Genomic DNA, 23,678 nt, shown 5'->3' on the forward strand with positions numbered 1-23,678 from the left:
AGGAACCCTTGGGAAAACAAGCAGAGTAGAGGCTCAGTGAAGAGCTGGTCACCAACTGAACCCTGGGAAAAACCCAATGCTAGGAAGAGTTGGAGAAGGAGGTTTGAGAAACACCCAAGAGGAAGGGGGAGAACCAACAGAGAAAAGTGCTTCTGAGACGGAGACGGAGGGAGACGGTGACGGAGGGAGACGGTGATAGCACCAACTTCAGCGGAGGCAGGAGGGGGTGGGAGGGGCACTGTTCACTGACACGGGCAGACGGTGACATACGAGCTGGCTGTACTCCAGGCAGAAGGAAACAGCAAACACACCTCTCTCATCTTTAACTGTTTATTGTATAATATAAAACTACAAAAGTAAGACTGCTCATTTCCATGTACATTTAATCTGTCCAATTGTTCAGATTACAGCCCAAACCTACATGTGAATACAACCATCTGGGTTCTGATGTAACGTCTGTAATATTGCATAGAAAAGGCACAGCTCTCAGGTCTGTGGGGGAAAGGTTACACCTCCTTTTTGACAAAAGCCCTCCTCAAAAACCATGCACCAAACATGTTGCTATGTACATCTTTTCCAAATCTTGGTTGTATGGACCACACTTCTCTTCTAAACTTGTTATCCCCAAAAGACATCCACAATTTTTATTGGCTTTGTTTGCAATAGTACTTGATCCTGGCTAATTTTCAAGAACCATTTAGACTCATTCTCAGAAGCCCTGAAAACAATTGTACATAAGCAGGACGCACACACCTCACTGCCACTGGCAGTTACAGGAAGTTAACCATTTACAGCCAGAAAAGGTTAAATATGCTCTTTTCAATTCTTTTCAGAAAGTGTATAAAGGTCCAATTTGTAACAGCAAGATTTTGAAATTAAGACAATTCATATAGAGAATAACAATCGCTGCACAAAGTAGAGTCTCTCTCTCTGGTTGGTTTTCTTTCTTTTTTTTTTTTTTAACATCTGTCATCTGAGAAGGCTGCCCTGCAGACTCATAATTCATTATTTACCACCAAGGGTGGTTAATAAATTTAAGCTTTAAAAATGATCCGTAAGTTGACACTTTGGCTCTTTGGAGTTTATTTATTTAAGAAATTTTCCTTGATTGATCTCAGGGCAGTTGGGACACTCTGAGGGGCTATGGCAATAAACAGCACAATTGAGAAAGACACTCCTCCAGTGGGGGTGGCTTGGCTAGTTCTCACCCTTTGGTGTGAACGAGGGTGTCAGTGGTGTGGTTGCCCCTTCTGTCATAGAGAGAAAGTGCGACTAAAAAAAGTTTAAAAATATCAACCCTTTGATGCTTGATTTTCTTAAAAATTTGGAGGTATTAAAACATTCCTCATCCATACCTTTTGCATATTTCAAATAGACCCATATTTTAGAGGAGAGAGTAAAAATGAATGTGGACTGTGCATACGATGAGAAGACCCAGGGGTCTGGCTCAGACCCCCTTCTAGTACAGATTGACATTCCTACGGGAGAATACCTTCCTACTTACATTCTGCACATGTTACCATCCAGATGTTGTTAGAGCTCCACAGTAAAATAAATATATTTACACAGAAAAAAAAAAAGGAATAAATAACTTATGAAAAAAATCACTTCAAATTCAAAGCTCTTATTATTCTGCTCTCATCTTGTCACTTCATTGCACATCACTGTCAATAATTGTCTTCTCCCAGCCCCAGCCAGCATGTCGCTCTCGTAAAGGCACCTCACATTGCCTGCCTGACTCTGAAACCCACGTGGTGTCCTTCAGGAGGGGAAAGGCACTGCCGCCGGGTAGCATGTGGACGCACGTCCCACGCTGGAACTGGGGCTCGGAGATCACACACAGGCTCACGTTCTTCCCTGTTGGGACATCGCTTTGTCAAAATAAGACACAAAGATAACTGGAACACTTGGTGGTTTTGTTCTTTCAGAAAAGGGCCACTAACTTCCCATGTTCTTCCTCATTAGACCTTGAATACCAAGAATTCATGGCAAGGGTGTCCAGAGTTAAAAAGCACTTGCGTGCTGCTGTTGGGGGTTTTTGTTTTGATCCTGAAGCCCAGCCTTATCAATGCAGGAGAGTGGGAGAACCACGTGTGGGCAACATTTCGCAGTGCTTATTTGAACTGCTGCCCAACATATGGGACTTGTTTAAACACACAATTTGCTAATCCAACCAAAGTACAGTTGTTCTAAGTTACTATCAATCAGGTTTTAACAATGGCAAATCAGCCGCCTTACCCTGTTATTGTCCGGGATAATGAACACTATTGTGCACGGACACGTATGTGTCTGTGTGCGGCATGTGGAGGGTTTGCTGGGTCCTCCAGCTAGCAGAAGCATGGCGTCTGGGCGGTCTTGTTCTCTACAGGAAAAGGAAGCCCTTCAAATGGACAGGCACAGTGACACTGGAAGCATCTACAAAAACCCTCACCTTAGCTATATGGTCCCTGGTCCTATTATAGGGAATGACACATCTGTAGTAGCAAGAAGTGTCTGGTGGAGGGTGCTTACAGGAGAACAGTGCAATTTGATCGATTTCTCACTGCTTGAACGAGTTGATAATTAGCATTTAAAAACACATTTAGGTGGGTGGGTAGGGGATGGTGGGGGGAGTAAATCAGAATGTAGAAAGATTTAATCATCTCATACACAAATCTGCTTAGACGAGCAGTTCCTTCATCGCAAATGGATTTGCTTTGCCATGTGCATTATAAAAATAAAACTATCTATGGCTTGTTTAAAGTGCCATTTTATAAAGCTGTCTTTTTTTAATTGGCCAGAAAGACTCAATTTTATCCATGGCAAGAAGTGAGCAGAATTGGTGACTGAATATTGACAAATGACCAACAACAAAGACAACAACAACAACACAAATCCCATAATTTAAAAATTCTTAAATAAATATAAAAGTTATTCCTAAAGAAGCCATCTGCGTTTCAACAATATAGGTTGTAACCAGCTAAAGTACCATTGGAAGGAAAGAAAAAACTGAACAGAAAGGCCATAAACAATTTCAGCAATAAGCATGATACATCGCAAACATTTCAAAATTAAAAGTACATCACTAGGAATAAAAAGCTAGTTCTCCTGGCAGAGAGAGGATGGCAAAGTGGGGGGAGAAGGGGACATGCATAGAAAGTCCTGTGTATTTGGGTAAAACAGCCTTGTAAAGTGAAGTTAAAGCAGTTGATTCGAGAAAGCAACCAGATCAGAGGCCGTGATGTAATGGGGCCAACTCCTGGTTCAAGAGCCATGGGTGTCACACGAGTACATCCCAGGCTGGGCCGAGGAGAGTCAGGCTCACTGTGGTGATCATGAAGATGTCATTTTCAGCACTTAGCAACAGAGGGAACGAACGCTCTAGGGAAGGGAAGCTGGAAAAGACAACTGAGCAACATGATGGATGCCTTCCGGGGGAAGAGTTCCTTCTTGGTGAGCCCTAAGCATTGCAATAGGGTTTAGTTCCATGAAGGGGTTGGTCGCTTTTCATAAAATTCTGTTCATGTGTAAAATTTCAGGTCTTCATAAAAATTATGCTAAAAAGGGAAAGATCTGGGGTTTTTGTTTAAAAAAAAATAAAAACAATTAAAAGCGCAGACTTGGCATAAATAGAATACTTGGTAGCCTTCCCCTTCAGAGAGCGAGCGAAAGAGAACCATCATGTAAACCCGGAGCTCCATGGCTGCCTCCCGCCAGCTGCTTAATGCAAGCTTGATGAGCACATGTGGCTCTGGCTTTGGAAGTCACAGTGCTGGCGGGTGTTCATGCCAGGGGGTCAGTGCTCATGAAATTTGGGTGTGATATCTCCTGGCCCTTTTTTAAAGCGCTCTGTGTGTGTGTGTTTGCAACTGGGGACATCAATTGCAGATTGATTTGATCCAATTTTCTCTTTGCACCAAACACATATAAAACATTACAACTCTATAAAAGTACAAGTGCAACTTGTACATCTGAAGTTTGCAGGAACTATGTGAGCAAATCCTATCAAAATAGCTATCTCATATGTATAAACAGCATTTGTTTTTAGAAAAACAATATCATAAACTGCAGAATCTGTACAAAAATATAAAATAAATTTGGGCAGCAGTTTCTAAACAGCCATGTAAATGCAACACTTACGAGGAGTAGTTAATGCCTCTAAAAAGGCTGAATTGCCAAGTCAACCTATACAGGGCGAAAATGCCGGAAAAGGTACTGAGATTATCTAAATAATATATATATATATTCTTTTTTTTCTTTTACCTCTTGCAATAAAACTTATAGAAAAAATAGACAAATATGCACATGCAATTTACAGCTTTCCCAACTTATTCCTTGTGCTTCACTTGAACTGTTTTTGTCATTCAACACAGCCACATCGTCTTCAAATGTATTCTTTCTTATTCCCGGGTAGTAGGTCTCTGAGGAACCACTCAAAAAAAAAGCGTATTAAAAGTGGTCATACTTGGATGAAGGCACTCCAACTCTGCTCAAAGCAAAAACTAGTGTGATCCTTTTGTAGAATGTTCTTCTCAGAAAAAGGCAGGCAAGGGTGCATGCACAGTGCGGAGAGCTGTCGGGGTGCGGGGGGTGGGGTGGGGAGCAGGTGCGGGGGCCCCGGGGCTCAGGACCCGACCAGCACCTCCATGATATGGTCCAGCTCGGTGAGGTCCATCTTGAAAGGCTGGCTCGGGGCGACAGGCTGGCTGCTGTAGGGGGCCAGCGTCTTGAGGAGGTCATCGGCCGACACGGGGGACATCTTGGAGGCGGTCCCCGACGCGGACGTGCAGGGGTCGAAGTCGTACATGGACGTGTCAATGTCGGCGAACAGGATGTCGTCCAGGGTCAAGTCTGTGAGGAAGCCCGTGGACGCGGTGATCTCAAAGTTGCCCGGCAGGGAGTCCATCAGTTTCGGGTCCTCGGGCCGGCCGCCGTCCTGCAGCCCCTCGGGTCTCTGAGGCGCGCCGGGCCCGCCGGAGGAGTCGTCCCCTTTCGGGCCGGCGGCCTCCGCGGCCTCCGTGGAGGTAGATGTGGGACAGAGCTCCTCGATCTCGTCCAGGGCGGAGGAGAAGCTGTCCTTTTCCGGCGGGAGGAGGGCGGGAGGCGCGAGTCTGGCGGGCGCGGCCGGCGAGGAAGTGCAAAACGTGTCCGGGTCGTCGTCCTCGAGCAGCGAGGCGGGGGTGAGGCAGGCCTCCAGGGCCGCGGCGCCGCCCAGCTCGCAGGGCGCGGGAGCCGGCTGGCTGAAGGCGGGCGGCGCCTCCCGGGAGCTGGAGCCCAGCGGGTCGGCGGCGGCGGCGGCGGCGGGCGGCGAGGAGGCGGGGAACGCGGGCCGCAGGCTGCCCTCCTGCTTCAGCTCCTCCTGGATGCGCCGCAACATGTTGTTGATGAGCACGGTCTTTTGCAGGCTGGGCTCGGTGAGGGGCCTGTGGTTGTAGAGCTTCATAAGGGAAATGTTGAAGATAGTCTGGCGCTGTAAGGTGTAAGACACCTTGGACGGACCGTCTGACGGGGACACGATTTTGCCTTCCAGCCCATCTTCATGCTCGTCAAACTTCCGTTTTCCTCCTTTCCCCAACATATATCTGCCAAGGAGAAAGAAAGGAGATGGAATCAATCCCACAGAAACGAATTCCACCCCGCCCCGCTCCCGTTTTCAAAAAAGATGCCGATTTCAGAGGTTTTCAGAGGTCAAGACTCAGGACATGAGTTCCCTGTCCGGGGCTGGTTACAACAGAGGAATTCATTGGGAAATCTACCTTCGTGTGGCCGTGGAGCAATTTTTATCACTGGGTAGTCTACTGAATGTATTTCTTGGGAAATGTGTACGACACAGACAAGTTAAACATTACCATGGAAACCGTGATTTTGACTTTCTCGCTTGTGTGCCTGTGCCTACCTACCCTGTTACCAAGCAGGTTCAACTTCCCTCCCTTCAACAGATCTATTTTTAAAACCCAAGAAAACACTGACAATGCTATGACCGAAACAGGTAAAGGTGTCATGGGTTACAGCTTGAACACACCTGGAATGATGAAAAGAACGCAGTTGGAAAAAGGGGAACACGGACAGTTTTGGTAGAACTGCATATGCTTTCAGAACACTGCCTTCTTCCCCATCACACACAGAGCCTTTCTGACTGTTTGGTGACATGTGGTGAAGGGCTTAGGCTGTATTAAATGACCACAGTGATGGAGTTGCCATCCCTTTTCTGTCAAGAATCAAGTGGAGGATTTCCCAACCCAAGTTTTTCCATGGCTAAGTTTCATCATAGGCTCTCATACCTGAGTGCAACTGGACTAATTTAAAAGAAATCTGCTGTGATTATAAGTATTGCTGTTTGGGTACTGGGTACATTTCTTAAAATACCTACTGTGATTCCTGCAGCGACCTCCTATCTCAGACCCTGAGCACTGGGGAACGGGTTTTAACTCCTGCCCACCTTGCCTGATATGGCAGCCTCCTCATGTGCTCTGTCCTGATTGAAGACACCCCCAAATGCCTGCGCTTTCTGGAGAGCAGCTGGCCCTTCCTCTCAGAACTTCAGCATTTAAACCAAGCAATCACAAGTCCACCGGTCTGTGTCTCACAGACCCCAGTTTATAACCATTTAACCAAGAAAGCTGTCCTTGTGTCGTTCAGACCCGGAGATGTGCTTCTAACCAAGCTAGGCCCGTGGCTTGTCCCTTCCCCCTCTCCAATGCTTACCCAGAGGGGCGTGTTAATGCTCTCCTCAAGGCCACTCACTCTTTTTCATGATGTCACATACAAGAAAGTGCTTTGCAGTTACCCAGCATTTTTTTCTAAAGGTGACTTGCCTTTTACTGAATGGCCCCCTTCAATCCTTTAACTCATCCCGCATTTAGGCTGTCTTGGGCACTCTGCCAGAAAGTGGGTCGTCCCCGCACAGGAATAAAGCCTGGTCTTCAAGGGGCTGAACAACTTCTCCTACACTTCATTATCATTTTAAAGTAGGAGTCTCATCCTAAAGGGATAAGGCTAACCATAATAAAACTTCCTTTTAGGGCTTTGTGGAAGAAGGCCAGACATGCAGGTGGACACAGGGCCTGGCACACAAGTCCCATTCTGGGTGGCTGCCTTCATGTGCCTCAGTCTCCAGCAGAGAACGAAGACAACTGCAATCCATCAAGTCAGAATCAGCCTGAGACTTGGTTAACGCTCATAAAGAACGTGGAGTTACTTATAGGAAACACTTCCCCCCACTTCATAAACATTAAGAAAATGGCTGTCAATCACTAAGACCAAAGACCAGTCCCATAATTAACTGTTCTCTGAGGCAAAGAAGGTATGATAGTAACAAAGGGCTTATCTAGTGCTTCATGTGGCAGCAACACTGCCTACTGCTCAGTGCTGTCTCATTTGTTTATACACTTTGCATAGGACATTTCCTATCTAAAGTATCTGTGCCCATTTAAACCTGAGTGTGAATCAGAGAAGAGGTGACTTCATTTCACAATACAGAACACTTTCTACTTTATCCATCAGAAGTACTCCCGGACAGCTGTATTTTGAAACACATAACTGTATTCAAGTATATACCATTTGTGTTTGCTTACAATTTAAGCATTTAATGCCAATTCCAGAAAAACTCCACTTTTACCAAAGGAAAAAAAAAAGTCAAAGTGAAGGTTGCTCAGTCGTGTCCAACTCTTTGTGACCCCATGAGCTATACAGTCCATGGAATTCTCCAGGCCAGAATACTAGAGTGGGTAGCCTTTCCCTTCTCCGGCGATCTTCCCAACCCAGGGATCGAACCCAGGTCTCCCGCTTTGGAGGTGGATTCTTTACCAACTGAGCTATCAGGGAAGCCCTACTTTTACCACAGAGCTCACCAAATGCATTTAGCTATCATATAAGGCAGTTATATAACCTATGTTATACACTATAATTTGAATGTACCCAATACACCCAAGTGTGAGTATACAAGTGCACGTGCGTGTGCACACACACTCTCTCTCTTAAAACAGTGTTTCTCAAAGTGTGATCCATAGATGGAACCAGTCTGCAAACTGTTACTGGTTCACAATGAGGTAAGTAGAGAATTCTATACTGCTTAGAAATTTTTATGGCAGATTTACAGAGTAATTATATTTTGTAAATAAAACTTTTTAAAATGAGGCTTCTATTTTTATATCCTTGTAACTCATTTCATTTTTCCAGTATTCTGTCAGGTTTTACTGAAGTATTAGTCCATAAAGGAGAAAAAACACAAACAAGATGGTCTTTCATCACAGAAAGTTTGAGAAGCACTGTCTCAAAATGTAAACCAAACACATGCCTCAAAACAAGTATGTAAGCTCATGGGTACTTTAAATGTTTACTGGCTCTCTGAAGGAGAAGTAACACTCAGGAAAGACAATGCAGACGTTTCCTTTCTTTCAGTCATTCACACAGAACTGTCTTTTAAAGACTTGTTACCAGGAAGAAAACAACAGGACTTTTTCAATAACTCACATTTCTCTAGGAATAATCACCAAGCACATAGAACTTAACTATTTAACAAGCATGTGGTACTACAGGCATGGTTAGCCAAATTCTCATGGCTGAGGGAGATCTATGGAGATACTTTTCAGAGAGATTTCAACGTGAGAGGCACCTGATTTCCAATTAGAATAATCTAGCTGGTCATTATCGGCTCAATGGACAAACTCCGGGAGACAGTGAAGGACATGGAGGCCTGGTGTGCTGCAGTCCATGGGGCTGCGAAGAATCAGACATGACTTAGCGACTAAACAACAACAACAACAACAACAAAGCTGGTCACGGCTCTGTGATGTGATATGGATCCGAGTGATTTAGGGAAAGCCTGATGAGACATCTGTAATGCTGTCTTGAAGGGGGAAGGAGGAGGACCGGGGTAAGCCAAATCCGTGAGCAGGAACAGACAGGCGAACTGAATCTTGGATGCTTCTCAAATGTGTAAATAAGGACCCGTGATAGAGTATCTCTCAAAGCAGGTTTGGCTTCATTTTTCTATTTCGTTTTATGAGGCAAACTGCTCTACACACCCAGTAAGACTGCAAAGTGCACACAATGCTGATTTGTAATCTGAACTCTATCTACATTTTTACAAAAAGGAGTGAAAAATGACATGCTAAAATCTAACCCACATTCTTATATAGAACATTACATTTTTTTTTAATTTAAAGTTTGTAAAAAAAAAAATTTTTTTTTCCCCAAAGTTTGCTTAACACGCTATTGAGAGTTCTGTCTGCCCACGTTCAGAAGAGGCCTCCAACTCCTGGAAGTGGGAGGGAGGTGAGAAGGACCTTCACTCGGAGCTGTGTGAACAAGGAGCAGACACAATTCAAAGACAGGACAAGCCTCTCAAAAACACGAGGGCCAGGCCGCCCAAAGCCTTTCCTCAGGCACTTCAAGACAACAGCAGTAGCTCTTCAGGCCACTGGAGAGGCACGTGACCTTTTAAAAGGCCCCACTTGGCTGCAGAGTGAAGATGGAGCAGTAGCTGGAGGTCATTAAGGGCTTCAAGGTAACAGGGGTTGGGGTGGGGGGCTGGCAGGAGGTGTGTGCTGTTCCTGCATGAGAGGCCCCTTGGAGTGGAACTGGACACTGGAGGGTAGCCCGAAGTCCCTGAGAGGAGGAGCTTGTGACAACTTGGTTTCCAGGCTACCCCGAGGCTCAGCACCTCACTTTGCCCCCTCCCTCGACTTGTGAAGACCCAGGCCCAAAGCCCATGTCTTCTATCCAGTCTTTCAGTTGAAAGCCCAAAGAGGTTGGTTAGAGACTCTGACATGGAGGAGTGAGGTGGGTGCTCCCTCCCTTTCCTGCCCACCTAGAGGAGTCTAAAACTAACCACAGTCACTCTTTTTATTGAATATTCACTGGCTTTTAATGTACAGTTCAAGATAAAATAACCTTCCCTCCCCAATAAGCTTGTTAGAAACAAACCCCTAACATTCTGATTTGCTTAACATAAATTTTGGCAAGTATTAACTGCAGCAATCTAAGTTTTGAAAAGAGAGAACAAAAACTCATAGGGAGCAATACAAATGAACACTTCTCTGCGGGAGTTTTCCAGGAAGTTTAATAGTGAATAAAACTCTCCAGATACCAAACCTGGCTTTCAGTTGAGCCACTTTCACTAGGAAGGACCCTGCCCTCAAATGCTACAAATCTGCCGGGGCAGATGGTCAACAGTAACGTCACTAGGCGATTCCTCAGAAGAGAAAGAACCAGAGAAGCAGGAAAAGATATTATTTGGGGGTTTGCAATTCCAGATTCTAATGACTCCCACAGTCAGGAGTCAGAGATCAGTACAGACTAGGTGACTGGAGGGAGACTTCCGGAGATAGGATTTGAGGTTTATATTTAAGGCAGGATTGCCTCTCAGTGTACGTGTCCCATCCCAGACAGTAAGCTGTCTGAGGGTTTTAGACAGTTCTGTTCATCTCTGTATCCTCAGGGTTAAGGCAGTCCCTGACACACAGAAGATGCTTCAGAAATAGCGGCTGGATGAATAGTAAATGGAAAGAATGAGAAAAGACCTTGAGGGACAGCCAGAGAAGGACTGTAAAACAAAAACAGAGATGTGTCTTTGGCTCTGAGTGTAAGCTTGGCGTGAAGGGAGGGTATGACAAAGGGGAAGGTTGAACGAACCTCAGAGGGCACACACAGCTGTACAGGGCAGGTGTTAAGCAAGGAGATCTGCCGGGACCCGAGGCACTGAGGGTGGGCAAGGACCCTGCATTCAGAAAGCTGTGCGTGCCTCTCTTATTCTTCAGTTGTCAAACTTGAGTGAGCATCAGATTCACAGAGGGGGCTTGGTAAAAGAATGCTCCCCCCCGCCCCCCACTGTCCCAGATTCTCATTCATTTGGTCTGGTGTGGAGGATGAGATCTATATTTTCAGCAAGTTTCCAGGTGATGCTGGTCTAGGGACCTCATTTCAACAACCACGACTTCCTTTTTTCCCCATCCAGCTATTTCATATTTAAGCCTGAGAATACCTATACTCAATTAAATCTGAGTCTAAACTGCTTCCCTATTTGTGCCTAAACAGGTAAGGAAACAGAATGAGTAGCTTTCTGATGGCAACTGACATCAAAAAAGAAAGACTACATGCAGAAGTAAGATGTCCTAAGCTCAATTTTAATGATAAAACTCAGTTTCTCAGACTGATACATGCGATACCACCAGCTCACTGGGGCCTAGGTTCTTCTTGCTGTGATCAGAGTGAATGGTAGTGAGGCCCAGTGTCCAAAGAGAAACTGAAATAGTACTCATGTGCTAAAAGGAGCATTTCATAGCTTTTATATTTTTAAAGCACTACAGGAAAAAGACGCAAACATTAAAAAAAAAAAAAAGAAAAAACAAGCAATCAAAATAGCTCTCTTAAACTCAGTGCTTTTTCAATTATTTTAAAGCTATGTCTTAGAAAAACTGTTTAAAACACTGTCCTTTAATATTATTTGAACTGTCAAAATAAATGTTACGATTTTCTTTTCCCCTCCTTTTTTTGTTATTTTAATAATACAAACACTTACGTCGAGGGCTGACTTTCAGTAGCTCGCAGCAAGAGAACTGCTTTGCTCCATACAAAACCCCAGCCCAAAAGGCTGTCTACAAATGGCTGAGCGCCAGGTTCCCCACGAACTAATTATGATTTTAAAATCAACAATATTAAATCCACTTTTGCAAACCACCACTTTTGTCATCCCCACTAACAACAACAAAGCCCACTGCTGTAACCTGCAGCCCGCTGTGGCCACTAGTGCCTCCTAGAGGCCCAGAGCCTGGGGGCCGCTGTCTTGATAGGAACACGGAGGGGCTGTGCGCGACCCCTGAGGGCAGCATCATCACTGGGGCTTATGAGAGGCCCAAACTGGGAGCCTGCCCTGGCCCACCATGGGGGCCAGCTTTCTGACTCGGTGGGGGGCGGGGGGTGTCAAAAAAAGATGCAAAAGACTTTAACTCAGTTTATCCCCCCAAACAGAAGGAAAACCCTCCAGAAGGAAAATCCTACTCAGTATCCCAGGGAATTAATGCTGCAAAAGGTGTTTTAAAAGAAGGTCAGGATTGATAGCTTAGTTCCCACTTCTGAAGGGAGGAAATCACTGGGGAAGCTAAGACTGACCATATGATCAAAGAGGCAGCCAGGAAGGGCGGCAAGCGGCCAGCACACCAGGGCAGGCGTGGAAACAGCTCCCAGCTCCGCACCACCCGATGCTCACACACACTCGTTCGTCCACACACAGAGGCGGGGCACGCGGGGGAACCCTGAAAGTTATTACTTCAAAACACCTCAAGGCTGGGTGGTTTGTACCTTGTGTACATTTTCAAGAGCTTGTTCCAATTTCCTTTTGGACCAGTAAGTGACAAGTAGAAATCCGGGGTGTTCCTTTCTCAGGAGTGTAGCGGGCTTCACGATTAAGTGACATATCTCAACAGTCAGTTTACAGGGCAGAGCTCAGTCCTGGTGTCAGGGGAGGGTAGTTCCTAGTGGGGCCCTGGGCTCCCCGGGAGCAGGTCTCATTCTATGTCTGCACCAGGCTGAAGAGGCTGGCGTCTGCTGTTCGATGAGCCGCTGGCCTGCACACTTAGGACCTGCGCACATTTCTGTATGCCCGTGTCACTAGTTAACAGCTCTCAAGTGAAAGGCTCAGTCCCGGGTCTCCTCAACCACACCGTCCGGTGTGCCTGCTGGTGACTATGGGCTGCTGAAGGGTCCAGAAGTGCCCATGCTGACACTAAAAACCATAAAAACGAGGCGTTCACAGTAACGCTAATGACTCAGAATGATGACTTTTCCTCACAGAGCTACCCAGTTTGAAGAAAAAAGAAGCTATGACGTGTGATGAGCGTCTTCAAGCAGGCTAGCAGAAGCTATTTCCTCACTCAGACATCCTGAGCCGCCAAACCCAAAGTCCTGTAAATGGAAACGCGCACACTTTCAGTTTCTTTCGGGGGCAGTGGAAGAAGAAAGAAGTTGCCCCTGGCAAAACTACTGAGTGGGTGACAGTCTCTCCAGAGCAGGAGAGAGGCTGGCTACAAATGCCGGTGAGACAACTTCTGAAACACAGAATATTCTCATCGCTCCTGTCTGACGCCTGCCTTAGGGTGTGCTTTGGGTCCTGCTCTTGAGGTGGTCCAAGTGGAGAGCCCCTGCTCCTGACCAGGACGCCTGCCACCAGCCTCCGGCGAACTCTGGGAAGAGCTCTTTTGTCAGCTGGTCACACAGCACCTCCCGGGCAGGAAGGAGAGGCCCCCTCCTTGTTCCACAGAGGAAGCCAGGTTCCCTTAGACAACTTTCTACACTGTTAAAATATTACACCTTAATAAACATCCAACACTCAGGAATCTGATCATGGCTATGCTTTTGACACCCTTCCTCCCCCAGGTAACAGCAGAAGCCGCGGGGTGGGGGTGGGGGGACACGACTTAGGACACCCTGAAGGGACATGCGGGGGCGGGGGGTGCTAGCTGACAGAAAGTGGGGTACTCCCAAAGCCAGTGCTCTGGGACAACCCAGAGGGACAGAGTGGGTAGGGAAGTGGGAGAGGGGGTTCAGGATGGGGGGAACACATATGTACACCCATGGTTGATTCATGTTGATGTATGGCAAAAAGCATCACAATATTGTAATTATCCTCCAATTAAAATAAAATTTAAAAAGAAAGTGGGGTGCCTGCAAGGATCTGCCAGCGGGGGTGTTCCATGCACTGTGACCCGTGCAGTTCCCCAGCTCCTGGGGGTGAGCCTCCGGGAGGCCGTGCGGGGGTCAGCACTCCCCCAGGCTGCCTGCAGACCCCAAAGCGACTGTTTCCGGCCTCCGGGAATGGCAGAAACACGGGCAAAATTCCAACAGGGAGAAAGCCTCAGCGTGTTTACTCCCAGAAGACAAGGGAGGGTGAGTAACTGAACCCCTACAGCTGCCCCTATCGAGGAAGTTTTCTTTTTCCTTTTTCTTTTTTTAAGCTCAAGCTCATCCAGGATGAGGTCCCTGCAGTAACATCCATGCTAATTGCTAAGTAAGACAAAGCCTTCCCTAACAAATCAGCAATGTAATTATGAAGCCAGTCACTAGATCAAGCCAGTTAGGCGCGCTCGGCGCGGCTCCGAGGCTGTAACCCGACACCACTGTTTGCGGAGGCGCCTCCCCGGGCTCTCCCGGCGGCGCTCTCTGCCGCGGGTAGCGCGCCGCCGCGCATCCGCGATCAGACTCCAGTCGGACGGGTCCCGCACCGAACAATCCCCGGGCTTTCTCGACAGCGTCTTAAAGCCTGGAGACAAACCGAAATTCGGCCAGGAAGTCAACCTCGAAGTCAACAGCTTTTACTGTTTAAGAAACTCTTGCCTTCCCTCCTAGGACTTTTATCTACTTCTATGAAATTGCAGACGGTTTCTGACTGGTTTGTCAAACATAACCTTTCCTCTTGGAAAAATAAAAGGACATTTTCAGATGTTGATAACTGCATTTAGCAAACAAATCCTGAGAGATAATATTTCAAGTGAATATTTCTTAGGAATAAATTATGGCCTTGTTCATAAACATCTGTAAAGAAACAGGTTTTTTAGACTGTAACTGTTAAGTAATAGAAAATATTTCTAATATCCTGTCTTACTGGTTCCTCAGCCAGCTGGGAACTTTAGGTTTTAGACCTAACTCTTAGGAAGCTAGGGACATCAGTCACCTTCCAAAGATACTGAGGATGTTTACAATCCTCTTAGTTTACGTAACAATTTTGACTAAAAGCACTGCACACCTAAAGTAAAAGACTGAGCCGAATTATACAGTTTCTAAATTTAAGATGAGCAAAAAAAAAAAAAAAAAGATTCTAAGCCTGGAATATGCTTTAAAATACTCTAGAAAAAAAAGACCATGAAGGTGAAACAAGACTGACAAAATATTGATGACTGTTAAAGCCCAATGATGAGCACAAGGGGATGCACTGTACTCTCTTTACTTTTGAGTGTGTTTGGAATTTTCCATAAGAAAAAGGCATGTACACACACATCAATACATATTTTTTAAATTCTACAAATTTAGAAAAAGTCAAACAAACACAATAAACTATTTACACCCTCAGTGAGAACTATGATATTAACTTGATAGGCTATTTTACTCAGAAGAAAGCTATAAATGCTCTTTGTAAACAAGCATGCCCACTACAAGTTGGAGCTCCTCTTGAGCTTTGAAAGAGAGTATCACATCTAACCACAAGGGGGCGCAGGAGAGCAACAGGCACTCCTGAATTCTGATTATTTACCGCAATTTCTATCTACAGATCTCAAAGTATACACATTTCCAAGACTGTTCCCTAATTCAGGTCTCCATAGGACACTGCTTGGCAAGCCAAGAGCTCTGCCAAGACCACACTATATTATGCTATGGTTCAAAATCTGGAAATATTGTATAAAGAAAAGGTTGTTGTCCGTATATAAGCAACACTGATGTTTCAAAACCCATGACTAAGATCCCTGGAGGATTCCTGAAGCAAGAACACACACAACATACAACCCGAGTCATAAGATGTGGACTGGGAGAAGCCAGTAGTTCAGAATTTCCAGTGGGGGTCCTAAAGTGATCTCCAACCACACAATGAGTCTCAAGGTTAGCAGTAGGAATTTTACTAGGATAGAAAAGCCTTCAACAATCCAATTGCTTTGTAATAACAGGAAATTGCCTCCACACTGAACAGAAATGGCTTCTGGCAGTTTTTTGGGAAAACTTCATAAAGAATATTGGGGAGGAGCCATTAAATCATAAAACACTGGTAACCTTAGAGAGATCATGAAGCAAGTTGATTATATAACTTGCTGGAATTCTCCCTATGTAAATTACAAATTACACCACTGTTTGAGGTATTGAAGTTCTATGATATTGTATGTTCATAAGAGATGAACTATTATCACCAATCTTTCCATAGGAAACTTGGTAAATATGAACCATTATAATATTATTTTTATAAATAATATTTTATTATAGATATTAAAAATTATGATGCTATTCCACACTAATTTGTTGTTAGGAACTCAGCTTTAGCATGCTGAATCTAAAGCCTCATTATCATTAAGGGAAGGAATTCTTAGATTTGAATTTCTTTCCCTTAAGATTATATGTCAGTAAAGGCCAACCAGCCTTGTCCCACCCCCATTCCCCTGCATAATGAAAACATTTTTTTCTCCAGTACTTATAATTGCTTGGATGGGATTCTGGTTTCAACTCTCCTGTACTATCTTTTCCCCAAAGATACCTTGTTTTTCTGCTCACACTAGAGACCCTTAATAAACAATGTCAGAGGGGAAAAGGCTTAGGGTTGAAACCAAATGCTTTGCCAAAAGTATGTGATGGTGGTTTGTTTTTTTTTTTAAAAGAAGGCCTTCAGATACATAAAACAGTCACACCAAAACAGGTAAACATAATTTGCTAGAACAAATCTGTGAAAATAAAATTTCATCTTAATTAAAACAAAACATTACTACCTTCTAGGTTTTGTTAGCCAACTAACTTGTCACTGAATAAAACTAACAAAAACTAAGTATGCTACATTAGGGAGTGTTGTATAAAAGTGTTTTTAAGGGATATTATTAATTTTTAATCTCCTCTGTTTTAAAATTGGGAATGCTTTAATACTGTGAAAAATCACTTAAAAGAAGACATACTTTATATTCCTCAAAAATACAGAACTTACTTCTACATGCAATCTAAAGAGAAAAACCAGAGAAATATTCTTTATTTACTTACTCATTGAGTAAGTCTAAGCATTGTATATAGTCTAAATCTGAATTCCTCAAAAGAAAACTATCCCTAAAAAGAAAACTATCACATTTCTATAATATGACATATGAGTATTAAAATTTAAATAAGTAAGTTAAGTTACTCAGTCATGTCTGACTCTTTGCGACCCCATGGACTGTAGCCTACCAGGCTCCTCCCATGGGATTTTCCAGGCAAGAGTACTGGTTGCCATTTCCTTCTCCAGAGGATCTTCCCAACCCAGAGATCGAACCCGGGTCTCACGTATTGCAGGCAGACACTTAACTGTCTGAGCCACCAGGGAAGCATATTAAAATTTAAGGTGCAAGGTAAAAGAAATATACTTCAGAGATGCGTGAGAGGGAGGAAGGGCTTCCTTTGTGGTTCAAAGGGTAAAGAATCTGCCTGCAATGCAGGAGACTTGAGTTCAATCCCTGGACTGGGAAGATCCCCTGGAGAAGAGAATGGCTACACACTCCAGTGTTCTTGCCTAGGAAACCCCATGGACAGAGGAGCCTGGTGGGCTACAGTCCATGGGGTTGCAAAGAGTCGGACACAACTGAAGTGACTAACACACACGAAAGGGAAGAAACAACTATTCTACTATGTAAATATCTATTTCATATAAGTAATATTCACATTCAGAATGTTTAGTTAATTCTAAAAATTAGGCAGACTCCTGATAAGGTTTTACAAAGACAACTTAAACTTGACTTCATACACTTGAATAATTCACAGAGTAGAAAAAGGAAAGGAGGATACAAACTAAGCTTGAAGGCAGTGAATGATACATTGTAAATATGACAGCCCTTCTTTAAAAGAAAAAAATAATTACTTTGGGGCTATTCTGAGATAAAAAGTATTTCTTCGGAAGGATTCCTGAGCATTGATAACTAATGACCCACAGAACTTTACACAAAGTCACTCAGTCAAACATAATAAAAGTAATCAGAGTACCACACTGAAAGCAATACATATTTATTTTCTAAGGAAACTACCTCTCAGAACTTCAACCTGTAGGAGCTTCAAGGACCTTTAAGGAGATCTTGCCTCCACCCCACCCCACTGCCACCCCTGAACATTCTGTTCACCCTGCCTATCTTTAGAGGCTTCCGAAGCAAGAAGGCAGGTGCCACTTGAGGAATCCACGTTTTGAATTTGCTAACCAACTACTGCTAGACAGCTAACAACCGTCATTGCGTAAAACCTATTTTATTTTCTATTTCTGGCCATAAAAAAAATATTTTTTAAAGTAGTCTGTTAAAAAAAAAAAAAATTCCGAAAAGACCATCACCAGGTTCGTGACAAGCACAGAGGCAGTGCAAAAATTTCTTCATCAGCTACAGACCACGGTGCTCAAATTCCTCTGCCAGACCTGTTTTCTGTGACAGCAAGTAAGACACAGAAGTACACATATATGGAGGTTCCCTCCTCAAGAAAAGGGAAGAAATCTGAAAAGCAAATCTGTATCAAGTATTATTAAAAAATGGAATAACTACTAAGACAGGTTGAGATTAAAACAGTTGCCACCTCGTTATCTCATTGGCGAGGCTAGAATTTTATGCAAACCTGTTCTGGTGTAGAGATGACCTTGGGACTTTCAGATTCCCTGAGTTTAACTCAACACTTCTAAACACCAGGGTGGGGTACTCCAGCCGGCCTGCCTGAAGCCGGCGAGCTGTGGCTGGCGTGGAATGATAAGCAGTCAGCCAGAAGAGCAGAGCAAGGGGCTAAAGGTTGATCAGCAGCAAGTAACACTTCATTATTTAATTTTCTGACCACAGGCACCATCAGGGAAGACTTTTGACTTTTGTGGAACAGGTTCACAGAGGCAACTGAGTGAGTGAGTGGGGCTGTGTGTGTCCTAGAGAGTCAGAAGCCCTTCCCCGCCACTGTTCTACTTCATAAAACTCCTCAGAAGCACACAAACGCCTAGTTTAGCCTCGTCTTTTCAGTTAACCACTTATGAAGGTTTAAAAAAAAAAAAAAGCTTAGGATTAAAGAGCAACTCTGAGAAGCTACAGGTTTCTGCAAGGGAACAGAGAGATAGTAAGGCCAGACATAAATGAGTGTTCACAACTGAGGTCTGCTGCTTGCTTCCCGGAGTTACCAGAGAAACAAAGCTGCCTTTGGGCACCTAAAACTAGTCGGACCTGCTGTAGCAGTTGCGCAGTCGGCCCGGCGCTGTCCCCCGCTCCCCTCCCTCCGGCCCCCGCCCCACGCATCCGCATGGCTCACTCCACTCGGGGCGGCGCCGAGCGGGCACACTCGGCCCTGGCTCTGCTGTCCCTGCTCAGGGGCAGGCCCAGCTCTGGACACACGGCCGTGCAAGTGTGAGAGAGGGCCAAACGAGACAGCAGATGCCGACTCCATTCCGAACTGAAAGCTGCAGTGGGTTTAGAACACGGCTTCTGTGCTCCTGGGTTGCTAAGACAGATACACCAAATTGTGGGACTGGCTGCTGGGAATCCAGGCAGGGATCCCCGTTTAAGTTCAGGGGAGGGATGGGAGACCTTGAGAGGAGACGAAGGAGGCTTTCTAGCTCCTGGGGCCCTCCGACCACAAAGAGAAACGAATTCTCTTCCAAAAGGGAGTTTTCATTGTCTGGGGTGCTTGTTGAAATGACATGCATCTGGTTTGTCCTATGAGCAATCATATGTTTGCAAAGATATTCTGATGTTTTTATTTTCGAATTTCTATTTCAAAGAAAATTTTTAGACAGCCAAGTATGTTTTGTTTGTCTCATGATCTTCAAGGAAAAAAAAAAAACCAACAAGGCGTCCATTTATTACCCAGAATAGGAATGTCGTCTTTTTGGCCTGACATATGCCATTCACAGATTCATACAAAGAATGAACTGCCACACAGTGCTCATAGAGAAAGACACTGCTCCACACAATGAGTGATGGGCGCTCTGGGGGACAGTGCTGCTCACAGGACTGCCCAGCATCTGTATAGAGGGGCAGAAGTTTGCCTTTAACGCCAATTGCACTGGCCGTTGGAGACAATCATTTTGTTTAAAAGATATGCCAACTTTGGTGAGCTGCTCTTTCCTTCAAGAATATTAGAACTAACCATATGTAAAGTAGATAACCAGTGGGAATTTGCTGTAAGACACAGGGAGCTCAACTGGGGGCTCTGTGACAACCTAGAAGGGTGGGATGGGGTGGAGGGTGGGAGGGAGGTTCAAGAGGGAGGGGACAGATGTGTACCTACCACAGGCTGATTCATGCCGATGTATGGCAGAAACCAACACCAACATTGTAAAGCAATTATCCTCCAAGTGAAAATAAATTAAAAAAAAAAAGAATATTAGAATTAATTTAAATATCCACACATTTCTTTAAGCAGGAGTCCTAGCTTGGGGGTTTCTGTTGGCTGTTTAAGGAATGATTATTAACAGTTGGTAGAAAAGACATGATTTGTGCATATGCAGTGGCCAGCGCATTTTTAGATGATCCTGTTCTGCTGGTCAGTGCTGATTAATGGAAAGACCGTGAAGGTGGGTGTTACCCTTATTTCAAGGCCATTTTCACTTAAAACTGGAGCTTGCCCTCTGGTGCCTTGAGCATACACCTGATCTTTGCACTCAGTAATCAGAGACACCTCTCTCTCCTCTCTCTTCCCCCACCCCACCCCTGCTTTGCCAAGAAACTACTGCAACTATAACTATCTCCTACAGGATAGGCTGTAACACTAAATATGAAATTTCTATAGCAACAAAGTTTTTAAAAATTCTACAAGTGAGTTAGAGTTCACACTCCAAAATATCACCTTAACCTATGTTACAATACTAACAAAGTTGTCTTGATTTTTTTGATATAACAAAATATAAAATAAAACCATGCTTTTTATTAGTATTTGTTTTTTAACAAGAAATCATAGCAAAAGAAACTTCTAAAAGTTTATGTTGTAGCTTTTATCTTTCTTAACAGCTAAAGTGTGAAATATTTTGACCATGGGCAAACTTTTAGTATAACTTGTTACTGATAATTTGAAGTATGCTTTTATTTTTATTTTCTTCATCAGTTTAATTTTTGACAGAAAAAACCTTGATTTATTTGTACATATGTGTCTTCAATGTCCCCTTATATGTTTTTTATCTATTTTGTGTGTGTGCACCTTTCTAAGTAGTGTTGCAACTCATTCTGCCGTTGGAACACTGTTTAAAAATAGCATATGCCAAAAGCTATCCGCTGCTACACAAATTTGAGTTTTAAAATATCAAAATAAATACCATTTAACTATGCTCATTATTAATAATTTAGTGCACGGCAACTGGGTAAAGTTTATATTTCAGCTTCTCAATTAAATAAAAGGCTTTCAAGGGGACAATTCAACAAACAGAAGTCTAAAGGGTTTCTAAATGTGAGCTAATATCCCTTTCTTAGTTTTTTAAGGGAAACAGGCCCAAGCAGCTGTTACCTAAGAAGCTGTGACACTCGCTTGACAATAAAACTGTTCCCTAGGACATTCATGTTCTACACTTAGTTGGTATTATAAAATTTAAGTCTCCTATCTATTGTAATTACCCAAGGAACAGAGCTGAATGTTTAAAAAATAAAAGGCTGTCCGATCCATTTCATAAGCTTTCTCACCTGAGAGCAACATGGTTATGCACATTTTAATTAGGAGGAGGGGAAAGAAATAAAGTTATTTTAAAGGGTTCCAAACTTGATGAACAACATAAACAACTTTACATTTATGTATAATATCTCTAAATAGATCAACAAAGATAAAGGCAAACTTCCTAACATTTATCCTTCTCTTCCCGCCCCCACCCGCCATGAAGAAATAGCTGAAATGAACAGGAAAGTAGAGATCTACGAACAAACTCTTCTTGCTCCTGCCAGAAGCTGAGATCTCAGGATGGGTATTTTCATCCTCAGAGCACACCCTACCACACTCAAATCAGAATAGACTGCTATAAAAAGGGGGAGGAGTGGGAGGAGCTCTAGGGGTGAGTTATGGCTTCTGGGTAGCTGAACAACTACCCCCCCATCCCCCATCAGCAAAACAACCCAGAGGCTCTCAGGTGGACTGTCCTCCAGGGGTTGAGTGGAGCCAAGAGCCCACTTCACTCTTGTCAGAGACTCGTCTCTAATTATAAAAGGCTACTTTGAACACTTAAGGCCTCAGGGATCCCATTGGCTAGTACAACTTCTAGGCTCTTTACACACGTTATGGACATTTCTTAACATATATTGAGAAATCACAAAGCATATTTCATGAACAAAGCTTGAAAACATTTACTATCTTCCTTAAGACCAAAGGAGGCTGTCCAGCTTGATTCAAATGAAAACTGGTACAGTCTGAGACTGGACGTCTCACCTTGCTGACTGCCCTTCCCCATTAAGTGCCTGTAAAAACTTACTCTCCACCTCCTGAAACATCCTGAAACTAACCCAGCTTGGGAGCAAAAAGTTATTCTAAGACAATGATACCTAATATTTTTGAGAAATTTAAGGCTAAACACAGAATTCTACTCCCATCTCAATCTACTACTATTATTTCTGCTAAAAGTAAGATAACTGCTGGCCAAGGGAGGGTGGAGGGAATTTATGATTTTTCTCTCGATGCAGAGGCGCTCTGAAGGCACCACGTCTTGGTACAAAGTCCAGGGCCTGGGACAGCTGGCTCCCCTCGGCCCCCTCCCTCTCAGTCAGAGGCGGTCACCACTAAGATGACTTTTAGATTTCTAACTAAAAAAACTAATGAGACATCAAGTTTAACACACATACACATTCAAAATCAATTCACTTGGGCACGGGAGAAGACAGGGCGGAGAAGGATGTTTCTAAGCTAAAACACAGGGCAACTCACAGAAATACACTAAAGCAAGCTGGATGCAAACACGGCCACAGGACTGAAAAGTGAAGCAGCCGTCGCGCCAGCAATACGAGTCTTAAAAAAAGTCTCGCACGTTCACAACAACACAACCGCCACAAGACGCACAGAGATCCCAGATGTAAAAGCGACAGCTCCAAGCTCCCTCCGCCCCACCGTTAGGCTCTGGTTAGCTCCCGACCCTCTCCTGACCCCGGTCCGTGACTGCCAGTCCCCTGCCTGCCCTTCCCCCAGCAGATCTGCCGGAGAACGCTGGGGGTACCCGGCGCCGGCCCCGGGGGTCCAAGGGCGCGGGGCCGGGGAGCAGCGGGAGGGAGCGCTCCTCCCGGTACCTGCTCCAGCCCAGGTCCCTCTCGCCGAGGCTCCCGCGACCCTCGCGGCCGTCCGGGCCCCTCCTCCGCCCTCCAGGCTCACCCGGCCCTGGCCAGGTCCCAGCGCTGCCCCCACCCACCCGGAGCCCCGCGCATCCGAGAATCCCCTCCAAGCCGGCGCCGAGAGAACTTACCACATGCAGCTCCACCTGGGAACTAGCACATCGGGAGGGGTTTCTGCCCACTCCTCAAGCTACTCCCGCTCCATGCGGAATCCCCCGCTCCGGGGGCCCAAGGGTGGCGCCGAGGAGCGGGCAGGAGGCGAGACCGAAGCTAAGACTCCGCCGTCTTCTGCCTGCGCGCTCGGAGCATTATACAATGGTGGAGGAGGAGGCGGCGGCGGCGGCAGGCAGGCAGCGGAGGAGGAAGCCGGAGGCGGGCGGAGGGGGCGCCCTGACCGAGCGAGCGGCAGCCACTGCTCCAGCACTAGCTGTGCAGAGTGACGTGCGGCCAGCAAGCCTCCCGCGAGCTCCGGGCCCAGGGCTCAGCAGGCCCCGCCCCTCGGCCCGCCCCGCCCCCCTCGACCACCAGGCCCCGCCTCCTCGAACGGGCCCCGCCCCCTCCCCCGGCGGTCCCGGGAGGCGCGATAAATGCCGAGCGGGGCCCCGTCCGCCCCAGGAGCAGGAAGGGGCAGGCGGAGCACGCGAGACGCCGGGTGGCAGCGCCGCCCACGGCTCCCTTCCCAGCCGGCGCGCCCTTGATTTTCTCTTTAGGAAAAGCTTAAGGAGAAGGGGAGAGGAAACGAGA

The 23,678-nt window shown here is 45.3% G+C and overlaps 1 protein-coding gene across 1 annotated transcript; it reads right to left on the bottom strand.

The window, feature by feature from the left end:
• Positions 1–316: 316 nt before the first annotated feature.
• SERTAD2 (SERTA domain containing 2) lies at positions 317–23,330 on the bottom strand. Its single transcript, XM_040224041.1, has 2 exons — positions 23,066–23,330; positions 317–5,561 (listed from the first exon to the last, which is right to left on the bottom strand). Exon 2 carries the CDS (start codon positions 5,555–5,557, stop codon positions 4,604–4,606), a length of 954 nt encoding a protein of 317 aa, XP_040079975.1. The 5' UTR covers positions 5,558–5,561; positions 23,066–23,330; the 3' UTR covers positions 317–4,603.
• Between the last annotated feature and the right edge of the window lie 348 nt (positions 23,331–23,678).

Source organism: Oryx dammah, unplaced genomic scaffold, assembly GCF_014754425.2.
Source record: "Oryx dammah isolate SB20612 unplaced genomic scaffold, SCBI_Odam_1.1 HiC_scaffold_25, whole genome shotgun sequence".
Taxonomy (NCBI): Eukaryota; Metazoa; Chordata; class Mammalia; order Artiodactyla; family Bovidae; genus Oryx; species Oryx dammah.